Raw genomic sequence first — 19975 nt, 5'->3', positions numbered from 1 at the left:
AAGCATGCACCACCATGCTGGTCTAATTATTATTATTATTGGTCTAATTATTATTATTTATTTATTTATTTATTTATTTTTTGAGACTGAGTCTCGCTCTGTCGCCCAGCCTGGAGTGCAGTGGCCGGATCTCAGCTCACTGCAAGCTCCGTCTCCCGGGTTTACGCCATTCTCCTGCCTCAGCCTCCCAAGTAGCTGGGACTACAGGCGCCACCACCTCGCCCGGCTAGTTTTTTTGTATTTTTTAGTAGAGACGGGGTTTCACCGTGTTCGCCAGGATGGTCTCGATCTCCTGACCTCGTGATCCGCCCGTCTCGGCCTCCCAAAGTGCTGGGATTACAGGCTTGAGCCACCGCGCCCGGCCTATTTTTTTTTTTTTTAGACGATGTCTTGCTCTGTCGCCCAACCTGGAGTGCAGTGGCACGATCTTGGCTCACTGTAACCTTCGCCTCCTGAGTTCAAGCGATTCTCCTGCCTCAGCCTCCCGAGTAGCTGGGATTACAGGCACACACCACCACATCCGGCTAATTTTTGTATTTTTAGTATAGTCGGGGTTTCACCAAGTTGGTCAGGCTGGTCTCAAACTCCTGACCTCAAATGATCCGCCCACCTAGGCTCCACAAAGTGCTGGGATTACAGGCGTGAGTCACCGCGCCCAGCCTAATTTTTGTATTTTTTGTAGAGACGGGGTTTCACCATGTTGCCTAGGCAGGTCTCGAACTCCTGGGCTCAAATGATCCACCCGCCTCAGCATCCCATAGTGTTGGGATTACAGGCGTAAGCCACGGCGCCCGCTACAGAATCTCAGCATTTTTTAACCCCCTCTTTATTGACAAGATAAAGACAGAGATAGAGAGATGGATACAGGGAGGAAGAGACATCTTTAGAGGAGGGAAGACCACCACAGCTAGCCTTGTTTTGCACCACACAGATCTGATTATAACTGGAATTAGTTGCGCTGGTAGGACCCAGGGGCGAGCAGAGAGTTCCTGAAGGAAGAGGAGATAATAACTAGCAAAAATGAGTATTTCCTGTAAGTTTGGGACTTTGCTAATCGCTACGTTATCATCTAATTTATTCGTAACAATAACCCAATGAGGAAGGTACTAATATTACTCCCATTTCACAGAGGAGCGAGTTGAGTCACAAAAATGAAACAGGCGGCAAATAAGTGGCGGCACCAGAACTCGAAACTGCCCCGGAGCACGCACTCTTCACCACCCTGTTCCACTCTGAGGTCGGATTCCGCGCGCGGTTCGCGGAATTCCCACCTCCCTACGTGGGACAGTTCCCGGTACTGAGGCATGGCGCTGTCCAGCCCTCAGGCCCGTAGCCGTCTGCAAGCAGGAGAACGCGGCCCCGCTGGGAGATCCCGCCCGAAGGCTGTAGAACTGCGACGCGCGGCCAGCTCCTGGCACGCGGGCGGGTCGAGTCTCCTCTAGGCGGCCATTCCAAGGAGCTCCCCGGGTGTCCCTCAGACCCGCGCGCTGGGCTCAACTCGGAAAGGCGGGAGGCGCGAAGCAGGATCGGCCTTGCCCCTCGACTGTCCCCTCACCGCTCCCTGTCCCCTATTCCCTCCCAAATAGCCCGCGGCAAATAAGTTACGCATCTTCACCTGTCCCAGAGGTGGTGACCGCTCTTAGTGACTGACGCTTCGCTCCTCCAACCAGGCAATGGCAAGAAGGTGGAGCCTCCCTAAGACTGATGGCTTCCTTTCTCCAATCCCAATGCAGCTGGTCTCTGGCCGTAGTCTGGGCGCCCAGCAGAGAGCGACAGGTGGGAGCTGCGTTACTTCGGCGCCTCTTGCGTCCTTGACGTACAAGTTTCACCAAGTGCAGGGTGAAGTCTACTCCAAATTTGACCAATTCTTGCGGGTCATCACTTCAGCAGCATTTTATTCAGAAGTGGAAATTTCCCGGCCCTTTCCCGTCACCTCAGATGAGGGCGGGATGAATGGTACTTTCACAGGCCAATTGTACCACGCGACGTCCCGCGACAAAGTGACCGACACTTTATGGCGCCAATGAGTTCTCCCATTGTTTGGGGTCACTATGACTGACCACAAGGCCAACTAATCCACTTTAAGGTCGTGCTGCGATAGTCAGACGGGTTGGCCAATAAACATAGAAAAAGACCGGAAGTCAGCTCGTGAAGGGTGGGAGGCGGGTGTTCGCAACCGCCTAGGCCTGTGCGGGTCAACGCAGCTTGGCGGCTGCGAGCCAGCAAGCGGCGCGTGACGAAGAGCCTGAGCGACGGGTCACTTTGGCCAATGATCTGCAGCCGCCAGGGTATTGCAGCCAGTGGCGAGTCTCGGGGGCGGGAAGCAGCAGGTTAGGCAGTGAGAAGTTAGTGGCGCTGCTGGGACGGGGGAAAGGAGACGCTTCTTCCTCTTGCTGCTCCTCTCGTTCCCGGGATCAGCGGCGGCGGTGGCCGCAAGTGGGTCGGCACCGTCTCCGGCTCCGCGTGCGAACAATGCTGACTGATGGCGGAGGCGGCGGCACCTCCTTTGAGGAGGACCTGGACTCTGTGGCTCCGCGATCCGCCCCAGCTGGGGCCTCGGAGCCGCCTCCGCCGGGAGGGGTCGGTCTGGGGATCCGCACCGTGAGGCTCTTTGGGGAGGCCGGGCCAGCGCCGGGAGTCGGCGGCGGCGGCGGCGGCGCCAGCGGTGCCGGCGGAGGGGACGCTGCGCTGGATTTCAAGTTGGCGGCTGCCGTGCTGAGGACCGGGGGTGGAGGTGGTGCCTCTGGCAGTGACGAGGACGAAGTGTCCGAGGTAAGGCTCCGGGACCCTCGCCTCCCAACACAGTGTGAGGCGTGAATTCTCTTTGGGTCGGCTCTGGGCCGGGGCCATCCTCCCGCTTCCCTGACGGAGTCCTGTGACAGCGGTCAGCTCCATGGCGGCGGTGGCCGCGGTGAGGGCCTAGTGAGCCCTCGGTTTACTCTTCAGCTCGAGCGGGACAGGTTCCCGTCACCATCCGTAGACCCACAATAGGGAGTCCTTTGGTCTCTGAGCTTCGCGCGGGAACAGGGACTCCTCAGGCTGCCTCCCGCCCACCCTGCTTTGGAGTTGGGGGGGGCGGGGTCTTGCCAGAGTCCCTGCCCTTGGTACTGAGAGAGACAAACAGAGACAGAGACAGAGCTGGTGCAAAGATGGTTTCTCTTCTTTGCCTCTCCTCAGTTGAGGGATACGTTTATTTGCCTTCTGCCTTGTGTGTGTCTTACCTGTGTGCTTAAAGAGGGTTCTTATTTTCCCTCTTCAGTTTGAGACAGGTTTGAGTGTTAGGGATCTCTCGGCTTTTACCCTGAAAAATCACGTGACTCCTCCTTCTGGGACCTTTTGTGAAGTTAGACAGGAAAAGGAAGTTCCAAGGCATCCCTGAGCGTTGGAATAGCTGGGTAGCTGAACTCGGAGGTTTTAGGCTTGGAGAAGGTGAGGCAGCCTATGGAAACCTTCTTTTTTTTTTTTTTGAGATGGAGTTTCGCTCTTGTTGTCCACGCTGGAGTACAATGGCGCGATCTCAGCTCACTGCATCCTCCGCCTCCCGGGTTCAAGCGATTCTCCTACCCCAGCCTCCCGAGTAGCTGGGATTACAGGCGTGCGCCACCATGCGCAGCTAATTTTGTATTTTTAGTAGAGACAGGGTTTCACCATGTTGGTCAGGCTGGTCTGGAACTCCTGACCTCAGGTGATCCGCCCGCCTCGGCCTCCCAAAGTGCTGGTATTACAGGCATGAGCCACCGTGCCCGGCTGGACACCTCTGCCTTTGCAGTGAGGTCCTTCATTTCTTTAGCTCTTCTGTGTGTACTCTTATGTGTACACATCTTTAGGTCTGAGCAACCTGGGGTGATAGGCATTAACTTCTTTTGGGCTCTGGGGAAAAAGGGGCGGTTTGTTGTTGTTGTTGTTGTTGTTTTGTTTTGTTTTGTTTCGTTTTGAGATGGAGTTTCGCTCTGTCGCCAGGCTGGAGTGCAGTGGCGCGATCTGGGCTCACTGCAACCTCCGCCTCCCGGGTTCAAGCGATTTCCCTGCCTTAGCCTCCCTAGTAGCTGGGACTACAGGCGCGTGCCACCACTCCCGGCCAATATTTTTTTTAGTAGAGACGGGGTTTCACCATGTTGTCCAGGATGGTCTCGATTTCCTGACCTTGTGATCCCAAGGAGCGGTATTTTATGTGTATACTTTTTTCTGTTGACTGTGGCTTGCGTAGAGTACTGTACCGTGATTGTTTTAAGTGCTCAGAGTATTTCTTTTATTTTGGTTCTGAGGTACCTGATTTGTCACCTGTGACCAGGTATTTTAACCTCTGGTCTTGGTGTTAAAGTACAGGAATTTCTCTGTGTGTACTAACAATCCTGGCTCTTGGATTTGAGAGGAATAAGGAGAAATTATTTGTGGGTTACAGACTGCAGTTAGTATACTGTCTTATTCTAGGTCTGAACAGGATTTTATTTAATATTTAAAACCTTAATACATTCTGACCCTAACATTTTGCTTTGGAAAAAAAAAGTGTATGGGTTATAAGGCGGGTAGTCCCTTGAATGTCTACGTCTTTGAATTTCACTGTAAGGGAAATAACTTCTAAGCCAAGGTGAGAGAAATGTTTTATTTGAGTAGGCAGTTATGGGGAGAGACCCTGGAGCATGCTTACTCTTGGTCTTGTGGAAGCCTTTATTTTATCCTTTCAGTGAATTGAGAGATTAAGCTAGCACACAGAACTTTTTAGCTAGGAAATGAAGTGTGGGGGATATCCTTAGACTAAAGTTAGAGCTTATATTTCTTTGAAACTTGTAAATGAGAATCTGAAAGAGTTTGCGTTGGTCTAAATGTTATCACATTTAGCCCTTGATTTTCTTGACCATTTGTACGTAATTGTCCTGAATGAGATGAAAGGTCACTCATTTGCCTTTTTTTTTTTTTTTTTTTTTTTTTGAGGCGGAGTCTCGCTCTGTCGCCCGGACTGGAGGGCAGTGGCCGGATCTCAGCTCACTGCAAGCTCCGCCTCCCGGGTTTACGCCATTCTCCTGCCTCAGCCTCCCGAGTAGCTGGGACTACAGGCGCCCGCCACCTCGCCCGGCTAGTTTTTTGTATTTGTAGTAGAGACGGGGTTTCACAGTGTTAGCCAGGATGGTCTCGATCTCCTGACCTCGTGATCCGCCCGTCTCGGCCTCCCAAAGTGCTGGGATTACAGGCTTGAGCCACCGCGCCCGGCCTTTTTTTTTTTTTTTTTTTTGAGACGGAGTCTTGCTCTGCCGCCCAGGCTGGAGTGCAGTGGCCGGCTCTCAGCTCACTGCAAGCTCCGCCTCCCGGGTTCACGCCATTCTCCTGTCTCAGCCTCCCGAGTAGCTGGGACTACAGGCGCCCGCCTCGTAGCCCGGCTAGTTTTTTGTATTTTTTAGTAGAGACGGGGTTTCGCCGTATTAGCCAGGATGGTCTCGATCTCCTGACCTCGTGATCCGCCCGTCTCGGCCTCCCAAAGTGCTGGGATTACAGGCTTGAGCCACTGCGCCCGGCCTCATTTGCCTTTTTTAATTTTAATTTTTTTTTTTTTTTTTTGAGACTATGTCTTGCTCTTGTCGCCCAGGCTGGAGTGCAGTGGCTTGATCTCAGCTCACTGCAGCCTCCGCCTCCCTGGTTCAAGTGATTCTCCTGCCTCAGCCTCCCTAGTAACTGGGATTCCAGGCACCTGCTACTACGACCAGCTAATTTTTTTGTATTTTTAGTAGAGACGAGGTTTTACCATGTTGGCCAGGTTGGTCTCAAACTCCTGACTTCAGGTGATCGCCCTCCCAGAGGGCTGGGATTACAGGCAGGAGCCACCATGCCCGGCCTTAATTTTTTTTTTTTTTTTTTTTGAGACAGATTTTGCTATATTGCCCAGGCTAGCCTCAAACTCCTGGGCTCAAGTGGTCTTCCTACCTCAGCCTCCGAAGTAGCTGGGACTATAGGTACACGCCACTGTGCCTGGCAACCATTTGCTTTTTTATAAGTAATAGTCTTAAATTTCTAAACAGGTAGAGCACTAGTGTGCCCCCAAAGTCATAAATTTCTCTGTCTCTCTCTTTCTGTGTGTGTGTGTGTAATTGTCTTTGGAGTCCCCATACCATGTGATTAAAGCTATTGGCAGAATCCATGCCTTTTGTATTTTTGAATCTTATTGTACAAGTCATATGTTGGTGATTCCTACACCCATTCAGTGGTGGCTAATGTTAGAAGAACCCCATATTCTCCTGTTTACTTATGTTTTCTGTGCCTAAAAGGATTTAGAGGTTAAGAGTACATGTAGACCTCATTTTTGGAATGGAAGTTTCTAGGAAACCCACTTTAGCCTAATCTAAGATGATGCTTCGTGAATGTATAGATGCTTTCTTAATCTGTGTAGACAGGAAATTTTTTGGGGTCCTGTTTCTCCCATATCACAAAGAGGAAATTCTTGGAGTATCTAGTCTCTGTAGTATGTGTGGTAGAGTATAGTCTGTGCCTTTGTGAACAAAATGACCTATTTTGGCCAAGCAAAAATTTTCCCTTTTCTTTTTCTGTCTAACAAGATGAGCTGTCTTTTATTGTTATTGCCTTTGAATTTTCAGTGTGAAAAGGTAACAATGTTCTTCAAAAAATACTCATGTAATTGGCATTTGATGAATAATACTAATCCTCAGTCTCATCTTTCCTAAATATTTTGTTTATTTTATTGTTTTTATTTTTTTATTTTTTAATTTTTTTTATTTTTATTTATTTATTTATTTTTTTTTTTTATTTTTTTTATTTTTTTTGAGACGGAGTCTCGCTCTGTCGCCCAGGCTGGAGTGCAGTGGCCGGATCTCAGCTCACTGCAAGCTCCGCCTCCCGGGTTTACGCCATTCTCCTGCCTCAGCCTCCCGAGTGGCTGGGACTACAGGCGCCCGCCACCTCGCCCGGCTAGTTTTTTTTTTTTTTTTTTTTTTTTTTTTTTGAGGCGGAGTCTCGCTCTGTCGCCCAGGCTGGAGTGCAGTGGCCGGATCTCAGCTCACTGCAAGCTCCGCCTCCCAGGTTTACGCCATTCTCCTGCCTCAGCCTCCCGAGTAGCTGGACTACAGGCGCCCGCCACGTCGCCCAGCTAGTTTTTGTATTTTTAGTAGAGACGGGGTTTCACCGTGTTAGCCAGGATGGTCTCGATCTCCTGACCTCGTGATCCGCCCGTCTCGGCCTCCCAAAGTGCTGGGATTACAGGCTTGAGCCACCGCGCCCGGCCCGGCTAGTTTTTTGTATTTTTTTAGTAGAGACGGGGTTTCACTGTGTTCGCCAGGATGGTCTCGATCTCCTGACCTTGTGATCCACCCGTCTCGGCCTCCCAAAGTGCTGGGATTACAGGCTTGAGCCACCGCGCCCGGCCATATTTATTTTTTTTTTGAGGCGGAGTCTCGCTCTGTCTCCCGGACTGGAGTGCAGTGGCCGGATCTCAGCTCACTGCAAGCTCCGCCTCCCGGGTTTACGCCATTCTCCTGCCTCAGCCTCCCGAGTAGCTGGGACTACAGGCGCCCGCCACCTCGCCCAGCTAGTTTTTGTATTTTTAGTAGAGACGGGGTTTCACCGTGTTAGCCAGGATGGTCTCGATCTCCTGACCTCGTGATCCACCCGTCTCAGCCTCCCAAAGTGCTGGGATTACAGGCTTGAGCCACCGCGCCCGGCCTGTTTTTATTTTTTGAGACAGGGTCTCAATCTGTCACCCAGGCTGGAGTGCAGTGGCACGATCTTGGCTCACTGCAACCTCCGCCTCCTGGGTTCAAGCGATTCTTCTGCCTCACCCTCCTGAGTAGCTGGGATTACAGGCATCCACCACCACACCCAGGTAATTTTTATATTTTTGGTAGAGATGGTGTTTTGTCACGTTGGCCAGGCTGGTTTCAAATTCCTGGCCTCAAGTGATCCTCCCACCTTGGGCTCCCAAAGTGTTGGGATTGTAGGCGTGAGCCACCATGCCCGGCCTTCATTTTTCCTAGATATTTTAAAACCACCAGGCATGGTGGCTCACGCCTGTATTCACAGCACTTTGGGAGGCCAAAGCGAGTGGATCACCTGAGGTCAGGAGTTGGAGACCAGCCTGGCCAACATGGCAAAATTCTGTCTCTATTAAAACAAAAAATTAGCCGGGCTTGGTGGAGGGCACCTGTAATCTGAGTTACTCGAGAGGCTGAGGGAGGAGAATCGCTTGAACCCAGGAGACAGAGGTTGCAGTGAGCTGAGATCATGCCACTGCACTCCAGCCAGGGTGATAGAGAGAGACTCTGTCTCAAAAAAAAAAAAAAAAATTAAATAAATAAATATTTTAGAACCAAGTACCTAGACATCCAGAAAGATGATGAATTGGTGTGTAGTTTGGGAGTGAAGCTTGTCTGGTTCCTCAAATGGGACAGGATTAGGTGAGAAATAAGAAATGTGGAGACGTAGTATTTTTGCTCTAGAATTAGTTGGTCTTCTACATTTTGTGTGCAGAGGAGTAGACACTCTAAGGACCTCTTTATATTTAATATCAGAGCCAAGAGCTGAGAAAAAACAAGCTGCTCTTTCTTGCTGCACAAGCAGAAGACCTTTTGGTTACAGGAATGGACTCACATCTTCCAGTTCATTTTTTTTTTCTTTTTTTTGAGATGGAGTCTTGTGGCCCAGGCTGGCACCTTCTCAGCTCACTGCAACCTCTGCTTCCTAGGTTGAAGCAATTCTCCTGCCTCAGCCTCTGGAGTAGTGAGATTACAGGTGTGTGCCACCGTGCCTGGCTAAGTTTTCTATTTTTAGTAGAGATGGAGGTTTCACCATATTGGCCAGGCTGGTCTTGAACTCCTGACCTCAGGTGATCTGCTCCCCTAGGTCTCCCAAAGTGCTGGGACTACAGGCGTGAGCCACCTGCCGGGCCCTTTTGTTATTTTAAACATTGGGGTAAATACCTGTTTTGTATTTCTTCAGGCATTCTTAGCATGTTTCTTAGCTCTCTAAGGCCTTGATTAGAAGAGTTAGCACTGCATTGAATCCTATTGAGAAATGTATCCATGTTCAGAATAGAGATCAGGTTAAAAATTTCTTAAAAATCACTTTAGGCCTGGTGCGGTGGCTAACACCTGTAATCCCAGCACTTTGGGAGGCTGAGGTGGGTGGATCACAAGATCAGGAGTTTGAGACCAGCCTGATCAACATGGTGAAACCCCGTTTCTACTAAAAAACAAAAATTAGGTGGGTATGGTGGCACGCTCCTGCAATCTCAGCCTACTCAGGAGGCTGAGGCAGGAGACTTGCTTGAACCTGGGAGGCGGAAGTTGCAGTGAGCTGAGATCATGCCACTGCACTCCAGCCAGGACGACAGAGTGAGACTCCATCTCAAAAAAAAAAAAAAACACTTTAAAAAATGGCTTTTATTTCAAATATTTATTTATTTACTTTTTTTTTTGAGATTAGGACTACAGGTGGGAGCCACCACACCCAGCCTATTTTTATTTATTTATTTATTTTTAGAGATAGGCTTTTGCTTTGTCACCCAGGCTGGAATGCAGTGGCACGATCATAGCTCACTGCAACCTCGAATTCCTGGGCTCAAGCAATCCTGCTGCCTCAGCCTCCCAAAGAGCTAGGTCTAACTAGAGGTGTACTCCACCACTCCAGCTAATTAAAAAAAAAAAAAAGTGTTGCCCAGGCTAGTCTTGAACTACTGGCCTCAAGGGATCCTTCTGCCTTGGCCTCCAAAAATGCAGAGATTACTTTGTAAGCCACTGTGCCTGACCAAAAAACCAATTTTTAAATGTTAATTTTAGAATTGTGGTCTTTTAGGCCGGGCGTGGTGGCTCAAGCCTGTAATCCCAGCACTTTGGGAGGCCCAGGCGGGTGGATCACGAGGTCAGGAGATCAAGACCATCCTGGCTAACATGGTGAAATCCCGTCTCTACTAAAAATACAGAAAACTAGCTGGGCGTGGTGGCAGGCGCCTATAGTCCCAGCTACTCGGAGGCTGAGGCGGGAGAATGGCGTGAACCCGGGAGGCGGAGCTTGCAGTGAGCCGAGATTGTGCCACTGCACTCCAGCCTGGGCGACACAGCGAGACTCCCATCTCAAAAAAAAAAAAAAAAAAAAAAAAGAATTGTGGTCTTTTAATTTTTTTAGCAAATCGAAAGAAAAATACAATTTCTAAAGAAAAGATTGTGTGAGACATGGTTTCTAATTTTTGTCAGAAGAATGAATGTGTGTGTATGCATGTGTGTGTGTGACAGCCTCCTTTAAAATTTATTACAAAAGTGGCCGGGCACGGTGGCTCACGCCTATAATCCCACCACTTTGGGAGGCCAAGGCAGATGGATCATCTGAGGTCAGGAGTTTGAGAACAGCTTGGCCAACATGGTGAAAGCCTGTCTCTACTAAAAATACAAAAATTAGCCAGGCGTGATGGCAGGCACCTGTAATACCAGCCACTCGGGAGGCTGAGGCAGGAGAATTGCTTGAACCCGGGAGACAGAGGCTGCAGTCAGCCAAGATCACACCACTACATTCCAGTCTGGGTGACAGAGCAAGACTCCATCTCAAAAAATTAGAAAATAACAAAATTATTACAAAATAGTCACTTGTTGAAAAACTCAACAATATGGATAGTAGATATAAGGTGAAAAGTAAAAGTGCTTCTTCCCACCCCCATTAATTCTTTAAATTCTACCCTTAAAGGTAACCAATATTAAAATTTTTCGTTCAGTAAATTTTCTAGGCTTATATTTCTATGTATGTGTGTATATATGTTCATACACACATACTTTAAAGGCATATCAAATTTAAAAGCGTAGCTTTATATCACACTGAGGTTTTTGTCTTGAGAAAGGTGTGTGTAATTTTACAATTATATGAAAGCACACAGAGATTGTATTTAGCTCTGAAAATACAACACAAGCTTTGTAGGGTTTCTTTTTTCCCTGAGAATTACTTTTTTTTTTTTTTGAGACAGAGTCTCGCTGTGTCACCCAGGCTGGAGTGCAGTGGCACGATCCTGGCTCACTGCAAGCTCCGCTCCCGGGTTCACGCCGTTCTCCTGCCTCAGCCTCCCGAGTAGCTGGGACTACAGGTGCCCGCCATCATGCCCGGCTACATTTTTAGTAGAGGCGGGGTTTCACCATGTTGGCCAGGATGGTCTCGATCTCCTGACCTTGGGATCTGCCCGCCCCGGCCTCCCAAATTGCTGGGATTACAGGCGTGAGCCACTGCTCCCGGCCTAAAATTTCTTTTAACGTCAAAAGCAAAAACCATACAGAAATCCCATCCTGATTTTCTCCAGTAGGTAAGGAGTTGGGTCATATCCTTTAAGATTGCTTGTGATCTGTATATAACCTATTTTAATTTTTTAATTAATTTTTTTTTTTTACTATTATGTTTTTTGAGAGGTGGGGTCTCACTTTTTTGCCCAGGCTGGCTGTTGCCCTGGCTACACAGTGCAGTGGCATGGTCATAACTCTCTGTGGTCTCCAACCCCTGGGCTCAAGCAATCCTTCTGCTTCAGCCTCCCAAGTAGTCAGGACTACAGGACTACAGGGGACTATAGGTGTGCACCACCATACTTGGCTAATATGATCTCTAATCTAGAGCAGGGTTTCTCAAGAGCAACATATAGATATTCTGGGACAGAGAATTCTTTATTGTGAGGGGCTCTCCTGTGCATTAGAAGTATCCCTGGCCTCTACCCACTAGATGCCAGTAGTAGAACCCGATTATAACCGATTATGATAGCCAAAAATAGTTCAGATGTTGCCAAATGTCTCCTGGGGACAAAATCACTGCTGGTTGAGAGCCACTGGTCTAGAGGCCACTCTTGTCAGGAATGGTAGTTTTGTTATAAATACTCTGTATTCAAACTTAAGGTAAACAAGGTGAGTCACTGCTTTTAATAGCATCTCAGGGCTTACACTTATAACCTGAACAAGGAGAAATAGAAGGTACTGAAAGGTTTAATATAAAACTAGTGTGCACTGCTGTAATTTTCTATGGTAAATGTATCATTTTGAGGAAATTTCACTTAAAATATATTATTTTTCAAAAAGTTCAGTTGTCCATGAAAATGAATTTTTAAAAAACTTTTATGGAGACTTCCAGTTTGTTCAAGGTAGAAATGCTTTATTCCATAAATTATCATTTGTAGTGATAACATAGGAAATATAACTTTGTATTCTAGTGGGCTAATTTTGGAGACTTTGGAAATATTTATTGAATAAAAAGTTATATGTTATTACTGTAACTTTTTTTTTTTTTTTTGAGTCGGAGGAGCCTTGCTCTGTCACCTAGGCTGGAGTGCAGTGTGGTATTATCTCAGCTCACTGCAACCTCCACTTCCCAGGTTCAAGCAGTTCTCCTGCCTCAGCCTCCCAAGTAGCTGGGACTACAGGCGCATGCCACCACGCTTGGCTAATTTTTTGTATTTTTAGTAGAGACAGTATTTCACTGTGTTAGCCAGGATGGTCTTGATCTCCTGGCCTTGTCATCTGCCCGCCTCGGCCTCCCAAAGTGCTGGGATTATAGGCGTGAGCCACCGTGCCCAGCCACAATTTTTTTGTATATTGCACAAATACCAACCTTTCACAAGCTTCATTATGTAAAGTCTTAAGACTTTACATATAAAATGATGCATTGATAAGTATATTTATGTGAATGGTAGGGTTGATACAGAGTTGATTAGTATGGGTGGAGGAAAAGTTTTTGGAAAACTTTAAGTATGAGAGGTTTATGTTGTTATTATTTAGTATATTTTCAATAGATAATTACATTCATATAGTTCATAAGTCAAAGTGATATAAGGGCAGATACAGTGAAGTCTCCATCTCACCCCTGCTCCCACATATCTTGCTCTTTATACTTTTAATAAAAGTATTATATAGCCTTTCAGAATTTCTTTATGAAAATACAAGTATGTGTATTTTCCCTATTGTTACACAGACGGTAAGATGCTACTCCTGTGAAATTTTTAAATGGTAAATTTGAGAGGGATTTAGACTTTTTTTTTTTTTTTTTTTTTTTTTTTGAGACGGAGTCTCGCTCTGTTGCCCAGGCTGGAGTGCAGTGGCCGGATCTTGGCTCACTGCAAGCTTCGTCTCCCGGGTTAACGCCATTCTCCTGCCTCAGCCTCCCCAGTAGCTGGGACTACAGGCGCCCGCCACCTCGCCCGGCTAGTTTTTTTGTATTTTTTTTTTTAGTAGAGACGGGGTTTCACCGGGTTAGCCAGGATGGTCTCGATCTCCTGACCTCGTGATCCGCCCGTCTCGGCCTCCCAAAGTGCTGGGATTACAGGCTTGAGCCACTGCGCCCGGCCTTAGACTTTTTAAAAAAATTAAAGTGATAAATTATGAGTGAAGGATGGAGGTGAATTTAAGCACATTCCTTTCTGAGTCTATTTGTTAGTAGAGTGCTGATTGATGAACTCAATCATTTCTGGCTTTCTGATTCGGTGATCACTAATATAAATAAAATATGTTACTTAAAAGCAAATCAGTTTTAAACAGTTTTAGCCTTGAATTGGCAAGTAAGCAAAACAAATGACAAGTTTACCAATTTTTTTTTGGCTAAATTTACTTTCTCACAACCAAAGTTGTAATAAATAAAATCAATTCTTTTTTTAAACCCACTATAAAGGAACTGTTTCAATGTATCTGTCTTCACAGACCTTATTGATCACATTTCCCTCTCCTATTGCTTGTCTATAGAGTCATAGAATCTTGGTGATAATCCTATCTCATCTCATTTTTAGGTAACTGCTACCATTTATTGAATGCTTATTATATGCCAGTACCGTACTAGATACTTTCGTTATTTTATTTAATCGTTTCATCACCCCTTTGAGGTAGGTATTATCTACATTTTTATAGATGAATAAGTGTAGGTTCAGAGAGTTTTTAGAGTAATGAATCTAAAAAACAAAAAAAATGATTAAAATTTTATATGGCTAGTGACTGGTAAAGGTGGGATTTGAATGTGATACTGAATTCAGAGCCCATACTGTGTTATTTTGCTTCAAATTAGGAAATATGCAGTTTTTGGTTACTAAATGCTGTTTTTTAAATAAATCATTGTTTAGTTCCTATTGAAATTTTCACAGATGTAAAGTAAAATGGAGAAAATAAGCAGGATGTAGTGAATTTCTAATGAAGCTATTTTTTTCCACTTTTTCCTACTTTGACAAATACTCTTCCTACTTTTACAAAATGAAGTTTTAAAAATATCTGTACTTGACACAATATCAACTGGAAACTTCAGTCGGGACCCTGGATAAAAGCCTCAGAAGTCTAGGAACTGCTGAGCTAAATGTCTTGCCCAGGATCACACAGTTAATGTGTAGCAGTCAAGACTAAAAAATAAGCCATCTGATTCCCATTCAAGTTTTCTTATCTTCTAGATTCTCCTTTCTTCTGATGCGTTATATCAATGAGTTTAATTAGTTGCTTAGAAATGCTTCTTTCAAACTAGTATAGTTTATAATCCATAGTTGATCTTGTTGGAAAAGGTTTTTTTTTTTTTTTTGGCTGTTCTTTTTGGTTTGTTTGAGATGGAGTCTCACTCGGTTGCCCAGGCTGGAGTGCAATGGTGCAATCTCTGCTCGCTGCAACCTCTGCCTCCCAGGTTCAAGCAATTCTTCTGCCTCAGCCTCCTGAGTAGCTGGGATTATAGGCGCCCGCCACCATACCAGGCTAATTTTTTTTGTATTTTTAGTAGAGACGGGGTTTCACCATGTTGGCCAGGCTGGTCTTGAACTGACCTCAGACTGTCTGCCCACCTCAGCCTCCCAAAGTGCTGGCATTATAGGCTTGAGCCACCGTGCCCCTTTTTTTTTTATTTTTATTTTTTTGAGACAGGGTCTCGTTCTATCACCCAAACTGGAGTGCAGTGGTGCAGGAGTGCAGTGGCGCAGGAGTGCAGTGGCACATGATCACATGGTACAATCACGGCTCAGGCAGCCTTGACCTTCTGGGCTCAAACGATCCTCCCCCTTCAGCCTCCCAAGTGTCTGAGACCACAGGCACACACCACTGTGCCCTGCTAATTTTTAAATTTAATTAATTAATTAATTTTTTCCCAACACACAGTCTTAGTCACCTAGGCTGGAGTGTAGTGGCAGATCTCGGCTCACTGCAACCTCCACCTCCCAGGTTTAGGCAATTCTCCTGCCTTAGCCTCCCAAGTCTGGGATTACAGGTGTGTGCCACCATGCCCCGCTAATTTTTTGTATTTTTGGTAGAGATGGGGTTTCACCATGTTGACACGGCTGGTCTCAAACTCCTGACCTTGTGGTCTGCCCACCTCCCAAAGTGCTGCAATTACAGCCATGAGCCATTGTGCCTGCCTCCCAAAGTGCTGTGATTACAGGTGTGAGCCATGGTGCCCGGCTATTTTTTTTGTAGTTACGAGGTCTCATTATGTTGTCCAGGCTGGTCTCAAACTCCTGGACTCAAGGGATCCTCCTGCAGTGGCCTCCCAAAGGGCCAAGATAACAGGCGTGAGCTACCACACCTAGCCAGAAAAGTTTTATGTTTTTTAATGAAATTACTGTCATGTAGATCAGCATAAGAGAGTATACCACGAGAGTATAGGAGGAGCACGATTCTTTTTTTTTTTGAGACGGAGTCTCGCTCTGTCACCCGGGCTGGAGTGCTGTGGCTGGATCTCAGCTCACTGCAAGCTCCGCCTTCCGGGTTCACGCCAATCTCCTGCCTCAGCCTCCCAGGTAGCTGGGACTACAGGCGCTGCCACCTCGCCCGGCTAGTTTTTTGTAGTTTTTAGTAGAGACGGGGTTTCACCGTGTTAGCCAAGATGGTCTCGATCTCCTGTCCTCGTGATCCTCCTGTCTCGGCCTCCCAAAGTGCTGGGATTACAGGCTTGAGCCACCATGCCCGGCCGAGGAGCACGATTCTAAAGAAATTTTGTAATGAACTTAATTGGAAAGTTCAGGTCTTTCATTATTCATTTAAAAAGGATTAAGAAATAATTAAAACACTGAAATATAAAGGCATATGCCTAACTTTGCACCTTTGCCAATATGGGAAACATTTGTTTTACAATATTGTTATATTCTAATTATTTTGTAAAAATTGTAATCTGCTTTTCTATTGATAGTTACAGACAGTGCATGGTTCCTGTGAGTAAAGGTCAGTTGACTTATGATGATTGACTAGTTTACCTTTCTTCCTGCCAAGTTTACCTAAACCAGGAAGAAAGTAAGGTTGTATATAAAAAAATCTGTTGGACTGAAATTTAGCAACTATTTGTGAAAGAGCACATTTTGCTCTTCCTCTGCTACATAGACTTCTGTTCTCACAATTTTCCCCTTACTGAATAGATACTGTTTTCAGTAGTAGAAAGGATTTTTTTTTACATGTAGATATCCCACTGTATCTTAGTGATTGATGCACCTGTATTAGTATGCAATTTTGAAAAGAGAAAGTCAAGTATACCCCTAGAGATCACCCCTAAGAACCAACTAAGAACCAAAGAGTTAAACAAGAGAACAGTTTATTAAGTTGCCAAGGTAAGTTTGATGTGTTTAAAAGTTTGCAATGAGGACAATTAGACTGAGAACGAGTTTGTTTTTTAGATTTTGGTAAAATATTCATAACATAAAATCTATCATTTTAACCATTTTTTTGTTTGTGTTTTAAAATTGTGGTAGAATATGTATATATAACATAAACTTTACCATTTTGATCATTTATACTTTAACCACTGTACATGTGTATTAAATGTACAGTTTAGTGGCATTAAGTGTATTTACATTGTTGTGCAACCTTCACCATCAACCATCTCCAGAACTTTTTCATCTTCCAAACTGAAATTCTGTACGTGTTAAACAATAATTCTCCCATTCTCCCTTCCCCCAACCCCTAGCAACTACCATTCTATGTTTTCTCTCTATGAATTTTACTACTCATATAATTGGAATCATGCAGTATTTGCCCTTCTGTGACTGGCTTTGTTCACTTGGCATAATGTCTTCAAGGTTAATCCAGTTGTTGCTTGTGTCAAAATTTTATTATTTTAAAGTTAAATAAATTCAATTGTGTGTGTATATGTATATGTGAGTGTGTATATATGTACACACACACACTCCCCATATTTTATTTATCTGGGTTTGGGTTTTTTTGTTTGTTTTGTTTTTTTTTTGGAAATGGAGTCTTGCTCTGTCACCCAGGCTGGAGTGCAGTGGCATGATCTCAGCTTACTGCAACCTCCACCTCCCGGGTTCAAGCGATTCTCCTGCCTCAGCCTCCTGAGTAGCTGAGACTATAGGAGTGCGCCACCATGCCTGGCTAATTTTTGTATTTTTAGTAGAGATGGGGTTTTGCTATGGAGGCCAGGCTTGTCTCAAACTCCTAACCTCATGTGATCCACCTGCCTCGACTTCCCAAAGTGCTGGGATTACAGATGTGAGCCACTGTGCACGGTCTCTCTGTTCATCTGTTGATGGACACTTGGATTGCTTCCACCATTGGGCTATTATGAATAATGCTGTTATGAACATAGATATGCAAATATCTCTTTGAAGCCTGCATTCAATTCTTTTAGGTATATACCCAGAAATGGAATACTGGATCATATGGTAATTCTATTTTTAATTTTTTGAGGAACTGCCATACTGTGTTCTATAGCAGCTATATCATTTGACATTCCTAGCAGCAAAGCACAAGGAAAGATTTTAATTTCTCCATATTCTAGCCAACAGTTATTTATGTTTGTTTTTTGATAATAGCCATTCTAATGGGTATGAAGTGGTACTTCATTGTGGTTTTGATTTGTATTTCCCTAATTAGTAGTGTTAAGCATCTTTTCATATGCTTATTGGCCATTTGTGTATCTTTGGTGAAATGTCTATTCAAATCCGTTGTACATTTTTTAAAAAATTGTTTTGCTGATTAGGCACAGTGGCTCACACCTGTAGTCCCAGCACTTTGGGAGGCTGAGGCAGGAGGATCACCTGAGCCCAGGAGTTCAAAACCAGCCTGGGCAATATAGAGAACCCCATCTCTACAAAAAGTAAAAAAAATTAGCCAGGCATGGTGGCACATGCCTGTAGTCCCAGCTGCTCAAGAAGCTGAGGTGGGAGGATTGCCTGGGCCTGGGTGGTTGAGGCTGCAATGAGCTGTGACTGCCATTGCCACTGCACTCCAGCCTGGGTGACAAGAGTGAGACCCTGTCTCAAAAAAAAAAAAATTGTATTGCTTGTTTTTTATTGTTTAGTTGTAGGAATTCTTTATATATTCTGGATATTAATCCCTTATCAGATACGTAATTAACAAATATTTGCCATCATTCTGTGGCTTGTCATTTCATTCTGTTGCTGTAGTGTCCTTTCATAAACAAAAGTTTCTAATTTTGATGAACCTAATTTATCTATTTTTAATTTTGTTGTATGCTCATGGTGTCATGAAATTATTGCCATATCAATGTCATGAAGATTTTAAGGTGTGGTGGCTCATGCCTGTAATTCCAGCACTTTGGAAGGCTGAGGCAGGTGGATCACAAGGTCAGGAGTTTGAGACCAGCCTGACCAACATGGTAAAACCCCGTCTCTACTAAAAAATACGAAAATTAGCCGGGCATGGTGATGCCTACCTGTAATCCCAGCTACTCAGGAGGCTGAGGCAGGAGAATTGCTTGAACCTGGAAGGCACAGGTTGCAGTGAACTGAGATCTCACCACTGCACTCCAGCCTGGATGACAGAGCGAGACTTCGTCTCAAGAAAAAAAAAGAGTTTTATAGTCTAAGCTTTTACATGTACGCCTTTGATACCTTTTTTGTTTGTTTGTTTGTTTGTTTTGAGATGGAGTCTTGCTCTGTCACCTAGGCTAGAGTGCAGTGTCACAATCTCGGCTCACTGTAACTTCCACCTCCCGAGTTCAAGCGATTCTCCTGCCTCAACCTCCCAAGTAACTGGGATTACAGGTGCACACCACCACGCCCAGCTAATTTTTGTATTTTTAGTAGATGGGGGTTTACCATGTTGGCCAGGCTGGTCTTGAACTCCTGACCTCAAGTGATCTGCCTGCTTCTGCCTCCCAAAGTGCTGGGATTACAGGCCTCAGCCACTGTGCCCAGCCGCCTTTGATACATTTTAATTTTTTAAAATTTATTTTTATTTATTTTATTATACTTTAAGTTCTAGGGTACATGTGCACAACATGCAGGTTTGTTACATATGTATACATGTGCCATGTTGGTGTGCTGCACCCATTGTCATTTACATTAGGTATATCTCCTAATGCTATCCCTCGCCCCTCCCCTCACACAGGCCCCGGTGTGTGATGTTCCCCACCCTGTGTCCAAGTGTTTTCATTGTTCAGTTCCCACCTATGAGTGAGAACATGTGGTGTTTCGTTTTCTGTTCTTGCAGTAGTTTGCTCAGAATGATGGTTTCCAGCTTCATCCATGTCCCTACAAAGTACATGAACTCATCCTTTCTTATGGCTGCATAGTATTCCATGGCGTACATGTGATACATTTTCTAAGTCCAGTCTATCATTGATGAACATTTGGGTTGGTTCCAAGTCTTTGCTATTGTGAGTAGTGTCACAGTAAACATACAGGTGCATGTGTCTTTATAGCAGCATAATTTATAATCCTTTGGGTATATACCCAGTAATGGGATGGCTGGGTCAAATGGTATTTCTAGTTCTAGATCCTTGAGGAATCGCCAAGTTAATTTTTTTTATGGTATAAAGTAGAGGTCCAATTTCATGCTTTTGCTTGTGGATATCCAGGTTTTTTAGCACCATTTGTTAAAGACCATTATTTTCCCATTGAATGGTCTTGGCATCCTCGTCAAAAATCAATTGACCATATATAGGTGAGTTTACTTTCTTGACTCTCTGATCTATTCCATTGGTCTGTATATCTGTCTCTTTGCCACTATCCTCTTTTGATTACTGTAGCTTTGTAGTAAGTTGAAATTAGGAAGCATTAGTCTTTCAAATTCGTTTTTTCTTTTAATTTTTACTTTCTTTT

General features: G+C 45.2%; 1 protein-coding gene and 1 long non-coding RNA gene across 18 annotated transcripts in view; one reads left to right on the top strand and one right to left on the bottom strand.

Moving 5' to 3' along the window:
* Positions 1–810: 810 nt before the first annotated feature.
* LOC117065759 lies at positions 811–1750 on the bottom strand. Its single transcript, XR_004430030.1, has 2 exons — positions 1616–1750; positions 811–989 (listed from the first exon to the last, which is right to left on the bottom strand). It is a non-coding gene; the product is annotated as an uncharacterized LOC117065759 (long non-coding RNA).
* A 558-nt stretch (positions 1751–2308) lies between these two features.
* Positions 2309–19975, top strand: part of LOC117065745 (ankyrin repeat and KH domain-containing protein 1) — a 147165-nt gene continuing 129498 nt past the window's right edge. For 14 of the 17 annotated variants that reach the window (XM_033180968.1, XM_033180956.1, XM_033180967.1 and 11 more), the window contains exon 1: positions 2325–2772. In XM_033180968.1, the coding sequence (XP_033036859.1) occupies positions 2473–2772 (300 nt within the window). In that variant the 5' untranslated portion in view covers positions 2325–2472. Of the gene's footprint in view, positions 2773–19975 lie in introns of all 17 variants that reach the window. The other 3 variants (XM_033180952.1, XM_033180969.1, XM_033180964.1) reach the window with 2 other exon arrangements.

The sequence above is a fragment of the Trachypithecus francoisi genome, unplaced genomic scaffold (assembly GCF_009764315.1).
Source record: "Trachypithecus francoisi isolate TF-2019V2 unplaced genomic scaffold, Tfra_2.0 Lachesis_group2, whole genome shotgun sequence".
Classification (NCBI taxonomy): domain Eukaryota; kingdom Metazoa; phylum Chordata; class Mammalia; order Primates; family Cercopithecidae; genus Trachypithecus; species Trachypithecus francoisi.
The sequence above is the reverse complement of the archived record's forward strand: the minus strand, read 5'-3'. Positions and strand labels throughout refer to the sequence as shown.